Source organism: Herpailurus yagouaroundi, unplaced genomic scaffold, assembly GCF_014898765.1.
Source record: "Herpailurus yagouaroundi ecotype Mexico unplaced genomic scaffold, PumYag 67690, whole genome shotgun sequence".
Taxonomy (NCBI): Eukaryota; Metazoa; Chordata; class Mammalia; order Carnivora; family Felidae; genus Herpailurus; species Herpailurus yagouaroundi.
This window is the reverse complement of record NW_024420490.1, coordinates 4246038-4265224: the sequence shown is the minus strand read 5'-3', so window position 1 is coordinate 4265224 and position 19187 is coordinate 4246038. Positions and strand designations below refer to the sequence as shown.

Sequence of the window (19187 nt, the reverse complement as noted above, 5' to 3'; positions counted from 1 at the left end):
CCCCCCCCCCCCCCCCCCCCCCCCCCCCCCCCCCCCCCCCAGTAGACTTTTCTTCAGAATCAGTTCAGAGCAATGGGAATTGTAGGTTTAATAATTCCACTATTAATCATTGTTTACATTGTTAAATCGTATTGAGAAAATGGCTGAAGACAGTGCAGGATTTTTCAAAGCATTTGTTGATCTCTTATCAGCTCCGAATTCTGCAAGAAGATACAGTCTTCAAAACAAATGGTTTTGTAAAAGATCCTGGTGCTTGTTCAAAGTCTGCTAGATACAGCAGCTAGGTTTAGTGTAACTGGTATTTAAGTAAAAGAAACGTCAAATGTCAGACACTTATAAAATAGTGCTGACCTAATACCTTTTTTTGGATGGTTTACATTCGAAAAAAGACTTAATGCAGTGAAGTTGTTCCTTATATGCATTCAGTGAAGCAACTTCTCTATAAGCTGGCAAAAACAAAGCTTTTAATTTTTTTCCTTGTCCAAATTTTCTCTCTCGTATAACATGGAGAGCGACTTCAGGAGTCTTATTTGAGTCCTTCTTAAAAGTGCTGAAGCACTTCAAAGTATATTGAGAGCAAAATTAAGCTTTTCTGTTGTTTCCTCTATAGATGACGACTGTGTGAGATGCGTCTTTATTTCTAAAAGAATGTTAGGCTCTTAATTTTTTCCAGAAAGACAGCAGCTGTGCTTTCTGCATATCTGGTATGTAAGTCATATAGGTATGTTCTTAGCTGCACAACCTCTTTATTTGAGGCACTGGGGATTCATCTATGAGTTGATGTTGTCCAGTATTTACCAATAGATCATGGTCTATTCTTTAGACTTCTTTCTATAATCTCTGCTTTTGTATTGTGAAGAAAGACATGAGTGAATTACAGTGTAATGCTGGGGCATTTTAAGAGGGACAATAGAACTTTTATGTTTTCTTAAATTATAGTCAAAGATAGTTTCTATTAAATTAACCAGTATTCCTTTACATTAGGATCTGTACATATTCCTCCTGATTACTCAGTCCTAGGAAGATGTTTATCCTATTGAATTTGTATGTATTTTTATCTTGTAGTGAAACTTTATATAGACCAGAGAGAAATTAATCATTCAGGTTGGGTACTCATTTTTTTTCCAACTAGTACATTTTTATTTGCTCTTTTTAATAATGAATGCTCCACCCTTTTATGTTTTTATCTTGCAGCTGCTAATCCTTTTTATTTTTTTTATTATTTTTTTTCAACGTTTATTTATTTTTGGGACAGAGAGAGACAGAGCATGAACGGGGGAGGGGCAGAGAGAGGGGGAGACACAGAATCGGAAACAGGCTCCAGGCTCTGAGCCATCAGCCCAGAGCCCGACGCGGGGCTCGAACTCAGGACCGTGAGATCGTGACCTGGCTGAAGTCGTACGCTTAACCGACTGCGCCACCCAGGCGCCCCAGCTGCTAATCCTTTTTAAAAGCATGGTATAGGATATAACAATTATATAGAAATGGTGAAAAGTTTTGGTGATCAAACATTCTTAAAAAATGTTTGATAAATATAAATTTAAAAATTAACCCAATGTCCTAGTAAATATATTTTCATCTTCCATGGTGTTTTTTCACTTTTTAGATTACAAAATAAGCACTAATTTTTCTCCTGTTTTGAGTGTTAATCTTGAGAATAATGGAGTCTTTTCTTAAGGCACGAACTTTTAAAAGGCATTTATTATTGTCCAGTTTTTATTTTAACTAAAAGTGTTGGCTTTATGAATTATGGGCAGAATTTTGAGGATTATTGATATATGGAATTTGGAAAGTGTATATTTAAAAGTGGTTCAAATGTGTATTATATATGGATTTACATATATGATTTTTCATTGAAAGGATATATACCTGTTAACAGATGGTTAATGGCACACATATTGTTTGATGAGGGGATTATAGATGATTTTTTTTCCTTCTACTTTTAATTTTGGGGGGGGGGGGGGGTGATGTGTGTGTGAAAAAAACAAACAAACAAACCCCAAAAACGATTCCAGTTTCTAGAAGTCCACAAAGGCTGTTTTGGTTCACAAAGGGCCAAAAGCTATTTTCAGTACTCATCAACCCCTAAAGGAAATTCATGAATAATCAGGCCTCAAAGTCAACCAACACTGGGTGACATCCAGTATCTTTTGGCTTTAGCTAGAATGTATGTATTCTAATAATGCCGGTTAGTAGATGGCAACTGCTTTCTTTGGTAATTATATGCCTGGGCATTATAAAAAGCATATGTATATTTATTTACTTATTACTGCTTAATTTAAGAGTGATTTAAACTTAGTGTTTCTGTTTATAGAACACCTTTATGGTCTGTACTTTGGAAGAGAATAATTAAGTAATGCTCAGGAATCAAAGTAGGAACACAGTGTCATTTTATAACATAATTAATGTTGAGTGTTAATGCCGAAACTCACTGCTCTCAGGGAGTTTTAATTAGGACAGATGGAGTGGGGTAGAAATCAGCCTTTGAGCTTCCATTTGTTTCAGATACTATGCTCGGTGCTCCACCTACACTATCTCATTTTAATTTTCATGACTATACTAAGAAGTGTAAGTGGTATTCGCTTTAATTTACACATGGGAAAACCAGGAGTGAGGGAGGTGAAGTAACTTGTAATGGCTTTGACCACTTAAAATATTATTTCTGTGTAATTGATATGGCTACCACTAATCATGGCAGCATAAATTGTTTAAGAATATATAATTTGTTGGGGGCCTGGGTGGCTCAGTCGGTTAAGCATCTGACTTTGGCTCAGGTCATGGTCTCGTGGTTCGTGAGTTCAAGCCCCTCGTCGGGCTCTGTGCTGACAGGTTGGAACTTGGAGCCTGCTTCAGATTCTGTGTCTTCCTCTCTTTCTGTTCCTCCCCTGCTCGTTCTCTGTCTCTGTCTCTCAAAAAAATAATTAAAAAAAAAGAATATATAATTTGTTAAGCATATGCCATAGGCCAGCATTGCATAAACAGAGCTTAATATAACAGCATTAAGGGATTATTAAAAAAAAACTATCAGGATATATTCCCCCCCTCCACAATGAAAATGACTTAATTATTATTTCATACATCCCATTGTAGAGCATACAAATAATGCATAAAAATATAACAAAATTAAGGTCACCTAAAATCTTACCACTCTAATGTAAGAAAGGAAGATCACCAAAATATTTTTGTGTTACTTTATGCAAACTTACATACAATTTTATACAAATAGGGTTATATCATGCAGGGTATATTTATAAAATACACTCCCTTTCCCCTCAGCACACACTAGCATCTTTGCCCTCCTGGGTAAGCCTTATTAATAACCTATTAAATGTCCTGTTTCTCTTCATGCTTAAATAATCTTTTACTCATGTAATCCTATACAAGTCTATTTATACATTTATAGTGTAATTTTAGTCACTATCATTGAATGTTTAAGGACTTTTTTAAGTGCAAGGTTTTGTGCTAGCCGTGGGGGAGGTATAAGGAAGAGTAACGTGTGGCCTGTATTCTCAACCACTTAATATGTGAGAAGAGATGAGCAGGTAAACAACTTGTATTATACAAAATTTGCTTTGATATCTGTTAAATGTTGGGTGAAAACACAGCCTGAGAGCCCTGCTGGGGAGCGTCCAGAGAGCAGAGGCCTTGCTTTATTTATTCGTATGGGCATAAACTCCTGACACATGGGATTATGCCCACTTGTCTGTAAAGTCATGTGTTCAAGTGATTAAAAGAAGGTTATTCTTTTGATTGGTTTAAGTGGATTGTAGTTTGAGAGCCATTAAAGAAGCAGTTTGTGTATTTGCTTTGTTTCTTTGTTATGGAAATATCCATTCTCCCATTAGGGAATTTAATTTTTTTCTCTTTAAGGTTTGGGCATTTTTGTAACAAGGAGGAGGCTGTAATATTTCGCTGTATAGTGCATGGAAGTTGGGAGTTTAAGATAGTTTAAGTAGTTAGTAATTTTTTTCTAAGTTTATTTATTTTTGAGAGAGAGCATGCACCTGAGTGAGGGAGGGGCAGAGAGAGAATCCCAAGCAGGCTCTGCACTTTTAGTGCAGAACCCATGAACCATGAGCCAAAATCAAGAGTCAGACCCTTAACCAGCTGAGCCATCCAGGTGCCCCAATAATTCTTTTTCTTTTTCTTTTTCTTTTTCTTTTTCTTTTTCTTCTCTCTTTTCTTTTCTTTTCCTTTCTTTTCTTTTCTTTTCTTTTCTTTTCTTTTCTCTTTTCTTTTCTTTTCTTTTCTTTTCTTTTCTTTTCTTTCTTTCTTAACTTTTTAAAGTTTATTTTTTATTTATTTTGTGAGAGAGAGTCCAGGTAAAGGGCAGAGAGGGCGGAAGAGAGAGAGAATCCCAAGCAGGCTCCTTGCTATTAGTGTAGAGCCCAACTCAGGGCTCGAACCTGTGAACCATGAGATCATGACCTGAGCTGAAACCAAGAGCCAGATGCTTTACTGACTGAGCCATCCAGGTGCCCCTCCAGTAATACTTTCTAACACAGAAGTTTTTATTTGCTCAAAAGTAAGCTCAAGCATTCACTTGATTTTGTATCTAGTGCCTAGATTAAATGAGAATTTATGCATTTGCATATGCCAAATATAAACCTTGTAGGCATATTGCGGAGAATGAGGAGGGAAAACAAGTCTCCAACAAAATGTATGAATTTCGGAATATTTGAAAATAAATATTTTATTAAAGATTGGTAAATATTCACTCAAGTATTCAGTTTGAATCTACCTTGTGCTTAGCACTATTCTAGGTGCTCTGGAATATATATATATAAAGGAAATAAAGACAGAAACAGGGGCATATTCTCTTAAAGGGAAAATTATTTCATTTAACAGTGAAATTATTGGTGTAGTGAAATATGGAAGCTATATGGCTTAAGAGGGAAAACAGTAAAGCCTGTCTATAGTGAAAGAACAATGTTTAGGGCAAATGATTTTGATTTTATTGTGACCCTGAAAGAATCCTTAAATTACTACAGTGTACCCAAGCTCACATTTTATTTTATTCTAATTCCAATATAGTTAACATGAAGTGTTACATTAGTTTTAGGTATACAGCATCGTGATTCAGCAATTCCATACATCACCCAGTGCTCATCAGGACAAGTGCATTCCTTAATCCCCATCGCGTGTTTTACTCATTACCCCCACCCACCCCCCCTCTGGTAACCATCAGATTCTCTATAGTTAAGAGTCTGGATGGTGTCTTCAAACAACTCAGTGCATTTTAACACCATGATTACTGAAAGGGAAAGCTTAATGAGTCACTGACTCATTTTCTAAACTGTTTGAGTTCTTTTTGTGTACTGAAGGCTTTGGGCTTCACAAGAAGATATGTCTGCTCACTGGTGCTGAGTGAGTGACTATGATAATTGAAAAGGAAAAGTTTCCAAACTCTGAAAGAGCTGATTTTATCTAATATGGCTAATCTCAAACCAGAGGGATCTGGAATTCTTCCTATCTTTATCTGGGGATAAGTTGAGTATTTTATTCCTTGGTCTGTGGTTCTACCTTTAAAATAAGTGGTTTGGATTCCAAAGCATTGATTTTGAAATTAGGAATATTTGCTTTGCATTTAATTCTAAGAAAGTTCTGTTTTTATAGAAATACTTATTTTATTTTCCCACCAGCAATGTATCAGAGTTCTAGTTGTTCCACATCCTTACCAACATTTGGTATTGTCAGCTATTTTAATTTTAGCCATTTGTGTCGTGGTATTTCATTGTGGTTTTAATTTATGCTTCCTTGAATACTAATAATGTTGAGTATCTTTTCACATGCTTCTTGGCCATTTGTGTATCTTCTTTAGTGAAATGATTGTCCAAATCTTTTACCAATTATGTTTTTATTGGGCTGTTTGCCTTTTTAAAATTGAGTTGTGAAAGCTCTTTATGTATTCTGGAGGTAGATCTTTTATCGGATAGTATTTTGCAAGTATTTTCTCCCATTCTATGGCTTATCCTTTTCTTAGCAGTATCATTTGTAGAGCAGTTGTTAGTTTTGATAAAGTTCAGTTTTTCAATTTTTTGTGTTGTGCTTTTTTGTAAAAGAAATTATGGCAAAACTTAGAGTCATAAGGTCTCTGTTTTCTTCTAGAAATTTTATAGTTGTAGGCTTTATGTTTAGATTTATGATCTGTTTCAAGGTAGTTTTTGTGCGTTAACTTGTGAGATAAGTGGTTTTTTTTTCCCATTTTTTGGTATATGGAAATGTTCTAGTACCATTTGTTAGAAAACAAAAACTACCCTTTCTCCATTGAATTACCTTGGTACTTGTGTTGAAAATCTGTTCACTATATATATGTGCATCTTTTAAGGCTTTATTCTGTTCCATTGGTCTGTATGTCAATCCTTATGCCAGTACCACTCCATATTTAAAAAGATTTTTTTAATGTTTATTTTATTTTTGAGAGAGAGAAACAGAGTGTGAATGGAGGAGGGACAGAGAGAGAGGGAGACACAGAATCCAAAGCAGGTTCCAGGCTCCGAGCTGTCAGCACAGAGCCCAATGTGGGGCTTGAGTTCACAGATTGTGAGATCATGACCTGAGCTGAAATCACTTAAACGACTGAGCCACCCAGGTGCCCCTAATGCCACTCCATCTTGATTAAATATTGCCTTTAGATAAATTATTAAATCTAGTTTATCAATATTTTCTTTTATGGTTAGTGTATTTTTATGCCTATTCAAGAAATCTTCCAACTTGTGTACATGGTACATGGATTTATTTATTTAGGTCTTCAAGGATTTACTTTTAATCATCTCTGTACACACATCTTCGTCTTCTAGAATTACAAGATTACTTACTCAACTAATGGGAGCAATTGATACCAGTTGAGATTAAGAATTCAGTTATGGTTCTCCCAAAGCCAAGAGCACACTGTATACACTGTATGATAGCTAATTTGATAACAAATTATATAAAAAAAATTAAAAAAAAGAATTCAGTTATGGTTTAGAGATTTGAGAGAAGAACATTGGAACCTGGCTATACCTTCTATGTGTGACCCATCACTCAGTTTTTCTTCTTTTTTTTTTAAAACATTTTTTACTGTTTATTTTTGAGAGGGAGAGAGAGAGAGAGTGTGTGTGTGTGTGTGTGTGTGTGTGTGCGCGCGCGTGCAAGCCAGGGAGGCACAGAGAGAGGGAGATAGTGGGCTCCACGCTGACAGCAAGAGAGTCTGATGTGGAGCTTGAACTCATGAACCGTGAGATCATGACCTGAGCTGAAGTTGGACACTGAAGCGTTTTAGTGACTGAGCCACCCAGATGCCCCAGCAGAAGCCTCTTTAGTGTTCGCTCATTTTGTGTCTTCAGCCTGAAATTCCTCTCTGTCTTCTCTGCTCATTGAAATACTCATCTTCAAAGGGCCAGGTCAAGTGCCACTTCTTTGAAGGTGCTTCTTATATGTTCCCAGTTAATTGTGCTTTCTGTCTTCTCACAGAGCACCACTTTTGCCTCTCTCTTTTTTAAAAAAATTTTTAATGTTTATTTTGGAGCGAGAGAGCGCACACGTGTGTGTGAGTGGAGAGGGAGCAGGGAGAGAGGGGGACACAAAATCTCAAGCAGACTCCAGGCTCTGAGCTATCAGCACAGAGCCTGATGTGGGACTTGAACCCATGAACCGTGAGATCATGACCTGACTTGAAGTTGGATGCTTAACCCACTTAGCCACCTAGGTGCCCCTTACCTCTGTTAGTAGAGTTTGTATTTTATTCTTTGTTCAATAATTATTAATAGTCTCTCACTGGATTTCTAAGCTCTTTTGTAGTAGACTGTATATTCTGTCCACATAGTGCCAAACACATAGGAATTCTGTAAATAATTTTTAAATATGGGAATGCAAGCTGGTGCAGCCACTCTGGAAAACAGTATGGAGGTTCCTCAAAAAACTAAAAATAGAACTACCCTAAGACCCAGCAATTGCACTACTAGGCATTTATCAACGGGATACAGGTGTGCTGTTTTGAAGGGACACTTTCACCCCCATGTTTATAGAAGCACTATCAACAATAGCCAAAGCATGGAAAGAGCCCAAATGGACATTTGGGAAAATGTGGTATATATACACAATGGAGTATTACTTGGAAATCAAAAAGAATGAAATCTTTCCATTTGCAACTATGTGGATGGAACTGGAGGGTGTTATGCCAAGTGAAATTAGTCAAAGAAAGACAAAAATCATATGACTTACTTATATGAGGACTTTAAGAGACAAAACAGATGAACATAAGGGAAGGGAAACAAAAACAATATAAAAACAGGGAGGGGGACACAGCAGAAGAGACTCATAGATAGGGAGAACAAACAGAGGGTTACTGGAGGGGTTGTGGGGGGGATGGGCTAAATGGGTAAGGGGCATTAAGGAATCTACTCCTGAAATCATTGTTGCACTATATGCTAACTAATTTGGATGTAAATTAAAAAAAATTAAAAATAAAATTAAAAAAATAATTTTAAATAAATGACTATATCACACCTGGAAACAGATGGTGGTAATATAGAAAGGAATAAGAAAGAGGTGGGATTTATGTTTGGTCTTAAAGGATGGGTAGGATTTCAAGAAGCAGCAGCAGGAGCAGAAGAAGAAAAGGTATCCTATGCAGATAGAATAGCATGATGAGTTTTGAGCCAGGCCATAGGATAGCTGTAGGTGATAGATGTCAGGTGACTTTGAAATTGTGAGTTAGCTTAAATAGACCTGCAGAAGACTTTTTTGTTCAATTCAGTATGGTGAAATTATTGAAGCAGGAAGGTGATTTGGGCAGAAAGCAGCTTAGTTCATACCTGTCATGTATTGGGTAGATTGGGGTAGGGAAAGACCCTTGTGGCAAGAGGAGTTTAGGTGGCTCTGGTATTAACTAGGCAGGAGCTAACGAGGGTGTAAATCAGTGTGAGGGGAAAGAGAAATGAGAGCACACATGTTGACTACTGACTGAATGTGTGAGTGAAAGAAGAGAACCTCACACATTCAGTCATACCTGGGGTTTTAAGTCCAAGTACCTGGAAGAGTAGTGTGTTGGTAAGAGAAAAATGTCAGAAGGAGCAAGTTTTGAAGAGATGATGCTTGAGTTTAAGTCTGTTGAGTGAGAGGTGCAAAAGGCGTTCTGGGTGGCTTAATGAATGTGTTCTCCATAGACTTCCTTAAATAACAAATTACCTTCCATTATACACATAATCATGTTCTGACCACAGGCACACAGAGTAATGGGAGATGGATATCCTTTTGCCATGTTCAATATTTTTGTGTACATATTTTATAGCACTCATACTGTGTTTTGTTCATATGCCTGTTTCTGACTGGATGGAATTGTTGGAGGGCAAGGACAGTGTTTTATTTATCTTTGTTGTAGAGTGCCTGGCATATTGAGGACATGTGGGAAAAGTTTGAATTAGTGAATGAATTAGCGGCTCACAATACATATGTCTTTGAGCAAGTAATTGTCTTGTTAGAAGACTTGACTCTTGCAGTTCTTACAAGTTTTACCAACACAGGCGTGATACTTCCACCACTCCAAAATATGGGCTTAAGAGGGTTTTTGGATAGGCCTCAGGCTGAATCCCAACTCTACCAGTTTACCATCTGCTCTTTTTAATTAATTTAACCATAAAATTCACCCTTTTATTATTTTTTTAATGTTTATTTTTGAGAGAGAGCGAGAGAGTGGGTGAGCAGGGAGGGGCAGAGAAAGAGGGAGAGAGAGAATCCCAAGCAGGCTCTGTGCTTGTCAGCCCAGAACTGTGAGATCATGACCTGAGCCGAAATCAAGAGCCAGATGCTTAACCGACTGAGCAACCCAGGTGCTCCTAAAATTCACCCTTTTAAAGTTTACAATTCAGTGGTTTTTAGTGTATTCACAAGGTTGTGCAACTGTCACGACTATTTAATTCCAGAATATTATTATCACCCCACAAAAGAAACCCCTTACCCATACCCACTAGTAGTTGTTCCCTAGTCCCTATTTCCCCAGCGTCTGCAAGCTACTCATCTACTGAGCTTATTTTTTTAATTTATTTTTTAAATTTACATCCAAGTTAGTTAGCATATAGTGCAACAATGATCTCAGTAGTAGATTCCTTAATGCCCCTTACCTGTTTAGCCCATCCCTCCTCCCACACCCCCTCCAGTAACCCTCTGTTTTCCATATTTAAGAGTCTGTTATGTTTTGTCCCCTTCCCTGTTTTTATGATTTTTGCTTCCCTTCCCTTATGTTCATCTGTTTTGTATCTTAAAGTCCTCATATGTGTGAAGTCATATGATTTTTGTCTTTCTCTGACTCATTTCACTTAGCATGATGCCCTTTAGTTCCATCCATGTAGTTGCAAATGGCAGGATTTCATTCTTTTTGATTGCCGAGTAATACTCCGTTGAATATATATACCACATTTTCTTTATCCATTCATCCATCGATGGACATTTGGGTTCTTTCCATATTTTGGCTATTGTTGATAGTGCTGCTATGCACATGGGGGTGCATGTGCCCCTTCGAAACAGCATACCTGTATCCCTTGGATAAATACCTAGTAGTGCAATTGCTGGGTCTTAGGGTAGTTCTATTTTTAATATTTTGAGGAACCTCCATACTGTTTTCCAGAGTGGCCGCACCAGTTTACATTCCCATCAGCAGCGCAAAAGAGATCCTCTTTCTCTGCATTCTCGCCAACATCTGCTGTTGCCTGAGTTGTTAATGTTAGCCATTCTGACAGGTGTGAGGTGGTTCTCATTGTGGTTTTGATTTGTATTTCCCTGATGAGTGATGTTGAGCATTTTTTCATGTGTCAGTTGGCCATCTGGATGTATTCTTTGGAGAAGTGTCCATATTCTGTCTTTTTGCCCATTGCTTCACTGGATTATTTGGTTTTTTTGGGTGTTGAGTTTGAGAAGTTCTTTATAGAATTTTGGATACTAACCCTTTATCTGATATGTCGTTTGCAAATATCTTCTCCCATTCCATCGGTTGCCTTTTGGTTTTGCTGATTGTTTCCTTTGCTGTGCAGAAGCTTTTTATTTTGATGAGGTCCTAGTAGTTCATTTTTGCTTTTGTTTGCCTTGCTTCCAGAGATGTGTTGAGGTAGAAGTTGCTGTGGCCAAAGTCAAAGAGGTTTTTGCCTGCTTTCTCCTCGATTTTGATGGCTTCCTGTCTTACATTTAGGTCTTTCATCCATTTTGAGTTTATTTTTGTGTATGGTGTAAAAAAGTGGTCCAGGTTCATTCTTCTGCATGTCGCTGTCCAGTTTTCCCAGCACCACTTGCTTAAGAGACTATCTTTATTCTACTGGATATTCTTTCCTGCTTTGTCAAAGATTTGTTGGGCATACGTTTTTGGGTCCATTTCTGGGTTCTCTATTCTGTTCCATTGATCTGAGTGTCTGTTTTTGTGCCAGAGCTTATTTTTATGCAAAGGAAAGATTAGAATGATTTAACTCTATAACTGATTTCTTATAATCCTATTCTTCAGAAATGTGCTGAAAGGAGGCTTTAATTGGTCTTTCTCCTTGTAGGAAAGAATACCGGAAATGGATATCAGGGGGCAAACAGAGAATGAAGGTAAGATTTACTTTCCAAAGATGATCGTATTTTTAGTATTCATTTGGAATGAATATCTTCTAGTAGACTGAACTTCTGAAAAAAAAAAAAAACCCTTTTAGAAATAAAGTCGCAAGAGATGTTAGGTGCTTAGAATTGACGTTTTGGAACCAAATAGCTAGTAAAGGTAATTTTGTCTTTCCTTCCTAGTTTTATAAGTGAAAAAATGGACACTCAGGGAGTTTAAGTCAACAGGTTCTACAACAATCTGTGACAAAATCAGAATCAAAATCTCCTAACTCTAATTATAAATGGTTAAAAAATGCTTCATCCTGTCTTGCTTTAGTGAGAGGTCTGCTTACTGTCCCATGAATATGCCACACTCATTTTCACTCTCTTTTGAATTGTACAGTTGACCCTTGAACAACACGGGTTTGAATTGCATGGGTCCACTAATGCATGGATTGTGGAGCCTCCCTGGGATTCTCTCTCTGACCCTCCCCTGCTCTCTCTCTCTCTCTCTCTCTCTTTCTCTCTCTCAAAAATAATAAATAAACATTAAAAAAAAAAAGACCCAGTTCAAGTCCTGTGTCTCTTAGGAGTTTTTCTCTCGCTGAATGCTGAATGTTGTTTTCTGCTGTTCCCAATTTTGTCAAGTTTACTTTGGTCTCTGTGAGTAGATTCTCAGCTTCTCTAGAGCAGGAACCATATCTTTACAGTTTCACTTTCTTTCCTATTAGAAAATCTTTCTGTAGGGGCACCTGGGTGGCTCAGTCCGTTGAGGGTCCGACTTTTGGTTTCAGCTCAGGCCAAGATCTCATGGTCATGGGATCGAACCTCATGTCAGTCTCAGGGCTGAGGATGGAACATGCTTGGGATTTTCTCTCTTCCTCTCCCTCCCCCAACTCGTGTGTGTGCTCTCTCTCAAAATAAATAAACATTAAAAAAAAATAGCAACTTAGGTATCCATCTGAAATGTTCACATGTCTTAAATAAGAGTCACTGAGTCATAACCAGAAAGTAGATCTGTTACCTTAAATTGTATACCTGGTATCATTCATAGATCTTTCTTTGAGAAGTTTGTCATTTGACAATTTGGTCATCAATAAGGGTAAAACAGCCATGAATTGGCAACAACACATTAAGTATGGTTAAATTCATGAGTTCATAATGATACAACAAAATAAAACTTAATGGTTATCTGTGGAGAATGCTAGGGATCCAATTCATTATTTTGAAAACTAGAAAATAAAGGAAAAGAATAAAGTATTGCTTGTTACTTTCTTATATGATCTGTACCTCAGGGTAATTGAATGATTGAAAAGGGTAGGTTTCTTTCTTTCCAAGTTTTCTGGCTAATTAAGACAGGATGATAGAGGCACCTGGGTGCCTCAGTCAGTTGAGCATCTGACTTTGGCTCGGGTCATGATCTCACAGTTTGTGAGTTCGAGCCCTGTGTCGGGCTCTAAGGTGACAGCTCAGAGCCTGGAACCTGCTTCAGATCCTGTGTCTCCCTATCTTTGCCCCTCCCCTTCTTACTCTCTCTCTCTCTCTCTCTCTCTCTCTCTCTCTCTCAAAAATAAATAAATATTTAAAAAAAATTCTTTAAGACAGGAGGGTAAAATTAGAATACCTCCAGGGCACCTGGGTGGCTCAGTCGGTTAAGCAGCAGACTTCAGCTCAGGTCATGATCTCATGGCTCATGGGTTCAAGCCCCGTGTCAGGCTCTGTGCTAACAGGTCAGAGCCTGGAGCCTGCTTCACATTCTGTGTCTCCCTCTCTCTCTGCCCCTCCCCCTCTCTCAAAAATAAATAAACATTAAAAAAATTAGAATATTTCCATTTTGCAGCTGTTAATGAACTAATGGATCTAGGCAATAGCCATCCATGGCTGCTTATATCACAAAAAGAGAGAGAACTAGATATTAGGAGCCTCCTGTGAGAAGTTCACAATACCTCCTGTGAAGTCATCTTCTCACCTCAGAAAAGCCAAACCTAGGTGCCTGGGTGGCCCAGTTGGTTGAGCGTCTGACTTTGGCTCTGGTCATGATCTCACAGTTTGTGGGTTCGAGCCCCACGTTGGGCTCTGTGCTGACAGCTCAGAGCCTGGAGCCTGCTTCAGATTCTGTGTCTCCATCTCTCTCTGCCCTTCCCCCATTCACATTCTGTCTCTCTTGCTCTCTCTCAAAAAATAAATATATATATAAAAAAAGAAAAACCAAACCTAAATCTGATTATGCTTTCTGGATCAAAACACTAATACGAATTTAGAGAAAATATAAGGACCAGAAGAACCCAGTACCATAGGAGCTAGTCAGCATAATCCAGACTGGAAAACTAAACTGGTATCATCAGCAAAAAAAATTCCCAGAGGAAGGAAAAGAAAAAGGAGGAGGAGGGAGCCTATAAGTATCAAGAGAGACTGAAAACACTTATCATCCCTTGCTATATACGGACCTTATTTGGGTCCTGATTCATAGAGACACACTTAAAATAAGAAAGTTGGGGAAATATGAACACTGACTGCTTATTTGGTGTTATAATGGAATTCTGGTTAATCTTTTCAGCATAATAACAGCATTATGGTTAATTTAGAAAAGAGATAAATATATGTGGACAGAATAATGTCTTTGTAAGTCACAAGGTTCAGTGCTATTGGAGCTCCTCAACTTGGCCCAGAGAAAAATCTCTGCCTAATTACATTGTATTCCAGCTTCCCTCTTATGTTAAAAAAAAATTTGAGAGAGTGTGAGAGCGAGTGTGAACAGGGAGAGGGGCAGAGGGGGAGAGAGAGAAATATCTTAAGCAGACTCCACACTCAGCACAGAGCCTGATGGCAGGGCTTGATTCCAAGACCCTGGGATCATGATCTGGGCCAAAATCAAGATTTGGGTGCTCAACCGACTGAGCCACCCAGGTGCCCCTATCAGTTTTTAAAATTCTCAAAAGCATGCAGTTTATTTCTAGGGCATGTTAATTCTAACAAATGCTTAATGATGTTCTGCATGCCAGGTCCTAATCTAGGCACTGAGGATACAGCAGTGAACAAAAGAAACAAAATAAAATAAATAGATCCCTGCACTTTTGGAGCTTACATGAGTGGAGTGAGACATATAACAAACAAAATAAATGAGCAAATTTTAAGATACATGGTATGTTAGTGAAGTCCTATGCAGGAAATATGCAAAAATTTAAATGGGCTCCTATTAGAAAATAGTTTCAGTTTATAGGTTTTCTTTTTTTTTTTTTTAAGTTTATTTATCAGAGAGAGAGAGAGAGAGAGAGAGAGAGAGAATGAGCAGGGGGAGGGGCAGAGAGAGAGGGAGAGAGAGAATCCCAAGCAGGCTCCATACTGCCATCGCAGAGTGTGATGTGGGGCCCGAACCCACAAACTGAGATCATGACTTGAGCTGAATTCAGATGCTTAACCGAATGAGTCACCCAGGTGCCCCTCATTTACAGGTTTTCTAAGAACTCTTTCAGACTTTTCCTATGGCCTTCCATATTGCTCACTATTTTCTTTCTTTTTTTAGATCCAATGGATGACAAGAAGGAGAATCAAGAGAAAGTGCCTGACTCAGGCACACCTTCTGTGCAGAGTGGTAGGTTTTAAAGTATTTCAGTACAATGTATTTTTCTTCCTCATTCAGTGTTGATATGAACTCTTAATGCTTTTGGTATAGTATACATGTATGGTAAACTCCTGTAAATATAAAACCTAAGCAATGGGAAAAGTAAAACAATAGCATTTATTTTGAAAATTTTACTTTGGTTTTATTTTAGAGATATTGGTATGGGATTAAAGTAAAAAAAACCATGTATTTCAATGCACATTTTGCCAAATTAATGGTGCATAGTTAATAATTACCATTTATTACCAATTAGAAATAATCTGTTTATTAATAAAAATTCTTCTAATATTAGAGTCAATATGAAAATCCTTTTTTTTATGGTCAAAAGACAGTTCATTGGATAAAAGCTTAGGCATTGGGAGGTCTGACAGATCTGTTCTAGAATCCTGGCCTCATTCTTTACTGGCCTTGTGACCTTGGGCAAATTACTCAATGTTATTAGTCTCTTTTGTCTTCTCTGTAGCAGGGGGATAATACTACTTAATTCATAGGACTATTGGAATTAAATAAAGGAAATGAATGTAAAGCACCTAATATAATGCCTAGGCATGCAGTAAAATGATCAGTAAATGTTTATTTATTAACCTGGAGTTATTAATTCATGTTTTAAGTTCTTTATTGTGAACAGCATGTGTATAGCACTGCATTAGAGACTCAGGAGATAGAATCTGACCCATTGTACCTGCTATTAAGGAAAATGAAAAAATTAGTCACATGCACATAAAAGGCTGAATTGAAAAAATACTCTAACAAACTGACTGTGTTTATCAGAGATTTCCAGGTAAACATTGCCCCTTGTTTTTCTTTTGTCCTGTCCTGCCAGCCCCACTCTCGGGGTAGTTCACCTGTGACTTTCTGTTCCTACAGGAAGATTGTCTATAAAGGTAATCCCCATGGGATAATTTTTTCTCACTGTAGCTGGGCTCCCAGTGCTTCCTTAGCTTCCTTTTCCATTGGCCTCATTTGTTTTTCAGCAATTCCCTCCAACCTCCAAAACCCTCCAAGGAAAGGGAGGCTATTAGGTTAGAATATTCTTCCTTAATCCCTACAAATTCCTCTCCATCTGTTTTATTTTTTTAATATAACATTTTTATTGAGATACAATTTACATACCATAGAATTCACCCATTTAAAGTATACAATTCATTAGCTCTTGATATATTCACAGACTTGTGCAATCATCACCACAATCAATTTTAGAACATTTTCATCATCCTAAATAGAAATCCCATACCCAGTTAGCAGTCACTCCCCATTTTTCCCCAGTGCTTCTCCCCTGCCTTATCTCTAGGCAACCACTTATGTATTTCCTGTCTCTATAGATTTGCTATTCTGGACATTTCATAGAAATAAATTTAAAAAATATGTTCTTAAAGATTGAAACTAGTAACTTCAAAATTCTCAAACTGTTGATTGAAAAAAAAAATGAGATTACTTAATGAAACTGACAGACATCTGCAGGTATTGCTCAGGGCTCTGACCCTAACGTTTCATCTTAGAAATCTGTGATTGTTAGAAGGTAAACTCCAAGAGAGTCAGGACTTTTGCTTTTTTTTTTATTAATTGCTGTGTCCACTGTACCTAGGACAGTGCCTCGCACATACTGGCAACTTTGTATGAGAAACCAGTGAAGAATAAGACAAACATGATTCCTGCCTTCTTTGAGCTTAGGGGGCAAGATTGACATTAAACAAATGCCCAGTTACAGGTGTGATAATTGCCATGCATTAGTAGCTGCTGATCATTCAGCCAAGAAGCTTCCAGCTCTGGATATTTTTCTCATCTTCTTTATTTACATACCCTCTAAACTCAAGCCTAGTACTGATGAGAGACATCAGAATTCTGATTTACTCTGGAGAAGACCAAGGGGGCTCATATAGATTATTTTCAGTTTGCCAAAAGGTGTTTGGGCTAATGTATGGACTAGATTAGAGTACAAGTCAAACAAGGACCATGGACATGTGTTAATAACAATCAGACCATGAGGTTATGTGTATACACCTGTCTCACGAACAAACCTGTCAGTTGCCAGGCTTCTTTTCTGAGAGAGAATAACATCCCCCTGCCCCAGTCTGTCCATGAGGATAAGATGCAGAGGCCGACTGGGACCTCAGGTTTGGGTAAGACTTTCTATTTTGGCTCTTGGTCAGGAATTCTAGCTGTGGTATTATTGTGGATGTGTCATATTTAAATTTAAGTAAATCCTGTTGGTCTGTGTGTGTTTCCCCCTGTGTTATTGGTAGGGTCTCAGCACATGGGTAGCCAAATTGAACGGTTTTGGGAACTGAAAATTTTGCCTTATGAATGAAGGAAAAAAGTTAAGGCTCCAATGGTTAAGTACTACATAGGGTCATTAGCTAGCACTATGATAGAAGTGAGAGAAAATGGTCATATTACAGTGTACTGGTATAAAGGATTTGCTAGCTTAAATTATAGCCCATTCAGACATTAATGGTGATAGAATAAAAACTTGTGTTAGATAAATTAAATATTTTCCACTGTCATTGAAAATTTTTACAAGTGTAGCTGGTTTATTTGAGATGTAATTGTGAAATGATTTTAGTTTCCCAGTCATTATTTTCAACTTCCTTTCCTTTCTTTCTGGGATGTTGGCTCTTTAATCCATAGTCAGATTTTTCTCTCCATTCGTGTTGTGTTTTGTTCTTTTTTTAAAATGCTCTCTAAGATCATATGGTGGTAGAACTTCATTTAGAACCTTGGGTCTCCTTATTGTCAGGTTAGTAGTTAGGAGGTCACTGAAATATCCTGGTCAGTATATATATATATATATATATATAAATATAAATCATATATATATATAAATCATATATATAAATCATATATATATTTATATTTATATTTCTATATATACACACATATATACATATATATACATACACATTATATATTTTGTATATATATGTTTTATATATATAAATTTATACATAATATAAATACAAATTCTAAAATATATATATATTTTAAAGTTTATTTTGAGAGAGAGAGGGAGCATGAGCGGGACAGGACCAGAGAGAGAGGGAGAGAGAGAATCCCAAGCAAGCTCCACACTGGCAGTGCAGAACCCGACACGGGGCTCAAACTCATGAACCGCGAGATCATGACCTGAGCCGAAGTTGGATGCTTAACAGACTGAGCCTCCCAGGTGCCCCTAATATATTAAAATTTTTTTTATTTTAAGTAGGCTCCACATCCAACACGGGGCTTCAACTCATGACCCTGAGATCAAGAGTCCCACACTCTATGGCTGAGCTAGCCAGGCACCCCTCAGTTTTTACGTTTGACAAAGCTATCCAGTATTAATAAATTTGGCACAGCTATGACATTTAGTTTTAGAATAATCATACCTTTTATTGAGTGACTTCCATGTATGCTGTGTCACTTAATTCTCAAAATACCTTGTACCATATGTATTACTTTTCCTCATTTGGTAGATGATAAGGAACTGAGGCTGAGAAAGTGAAATGACTTGATCAGGTCACAAAGGTTTTAAGAAGCAGAACCAAACTAGAAAAAGGCAGGTTTGACTGCTGAGCCCATATTCTTGACATTTTGCCACATGCCATTCAGCACTGTGGTAGTGCTAGCTTCATATCATTTAGAAGTGGAGTTAATCCCAGTATTTTTTTCTTTTAATGGAGCAGTCTCTTAAATTTATGGTTAAAAAAAGCAGGGTGTACAATGTTATGTCTGACATGCTTAATGCCATATATAATATGTATACATATGCATATAAATGCATACACACACATAACAGTGGTATGCTGATGCTGGCTCACATCAGGTTGGGAGAGGGTCACTTGTGCACATGTCTTCCCAACTTCATAGTTGTTGACTTGACCTTGGTACCTTGCAATCAGCCATGGTAGTAGTATTTATACCATAGAAATCTGGAAATATTATCAGTTAGGCTTTTTATTTGTTTATTTTGGAAAGCTGGTTGCTGATTTATCAGCATTCCATTTGTGTGTGTGTGTGTGTGTGTGTGTGTGTGTGTGTG

The 19187-nt window shown here is 37.5% G+C and overlaps 1 protein-coding gene across 7 annotated transcripts in view; it reads left to right on the top strand.

Annotated features, from left to right (window-relative positions):
* The window catches only part of SCML2 (Scm polycomb group protein like 2), a 101262-nt gene that overhangs the window by 9513 nt on the left and 72562 nt on the right, over positions 1 to 19187 (top strand). For 6 of the 7 annotated variants that reach the window (XM_040468227.1, XM_040468230.1, XM_040468225.1 and 3 more), the window contains exons 2-3: positions 11514 to 11559; positions 15071 to 15139. In XM_040468227.1, coding sequence (XP_040324161.1) covers positions 11529 to 11559; positions 15071 to 15139 — 100 coding nt within the window. In that variant the 5' untranslated portion in view covers positions 11514 to 11528. Of the gene's footprint in view, positions 1 to 11513; positions 11560 to 15070; positions 15140 to 17194; positions 17290 to 19187 lie in introns of those variants that run through there. The other variant, XM_040468226.1, reaches the window with a different exon arrangement.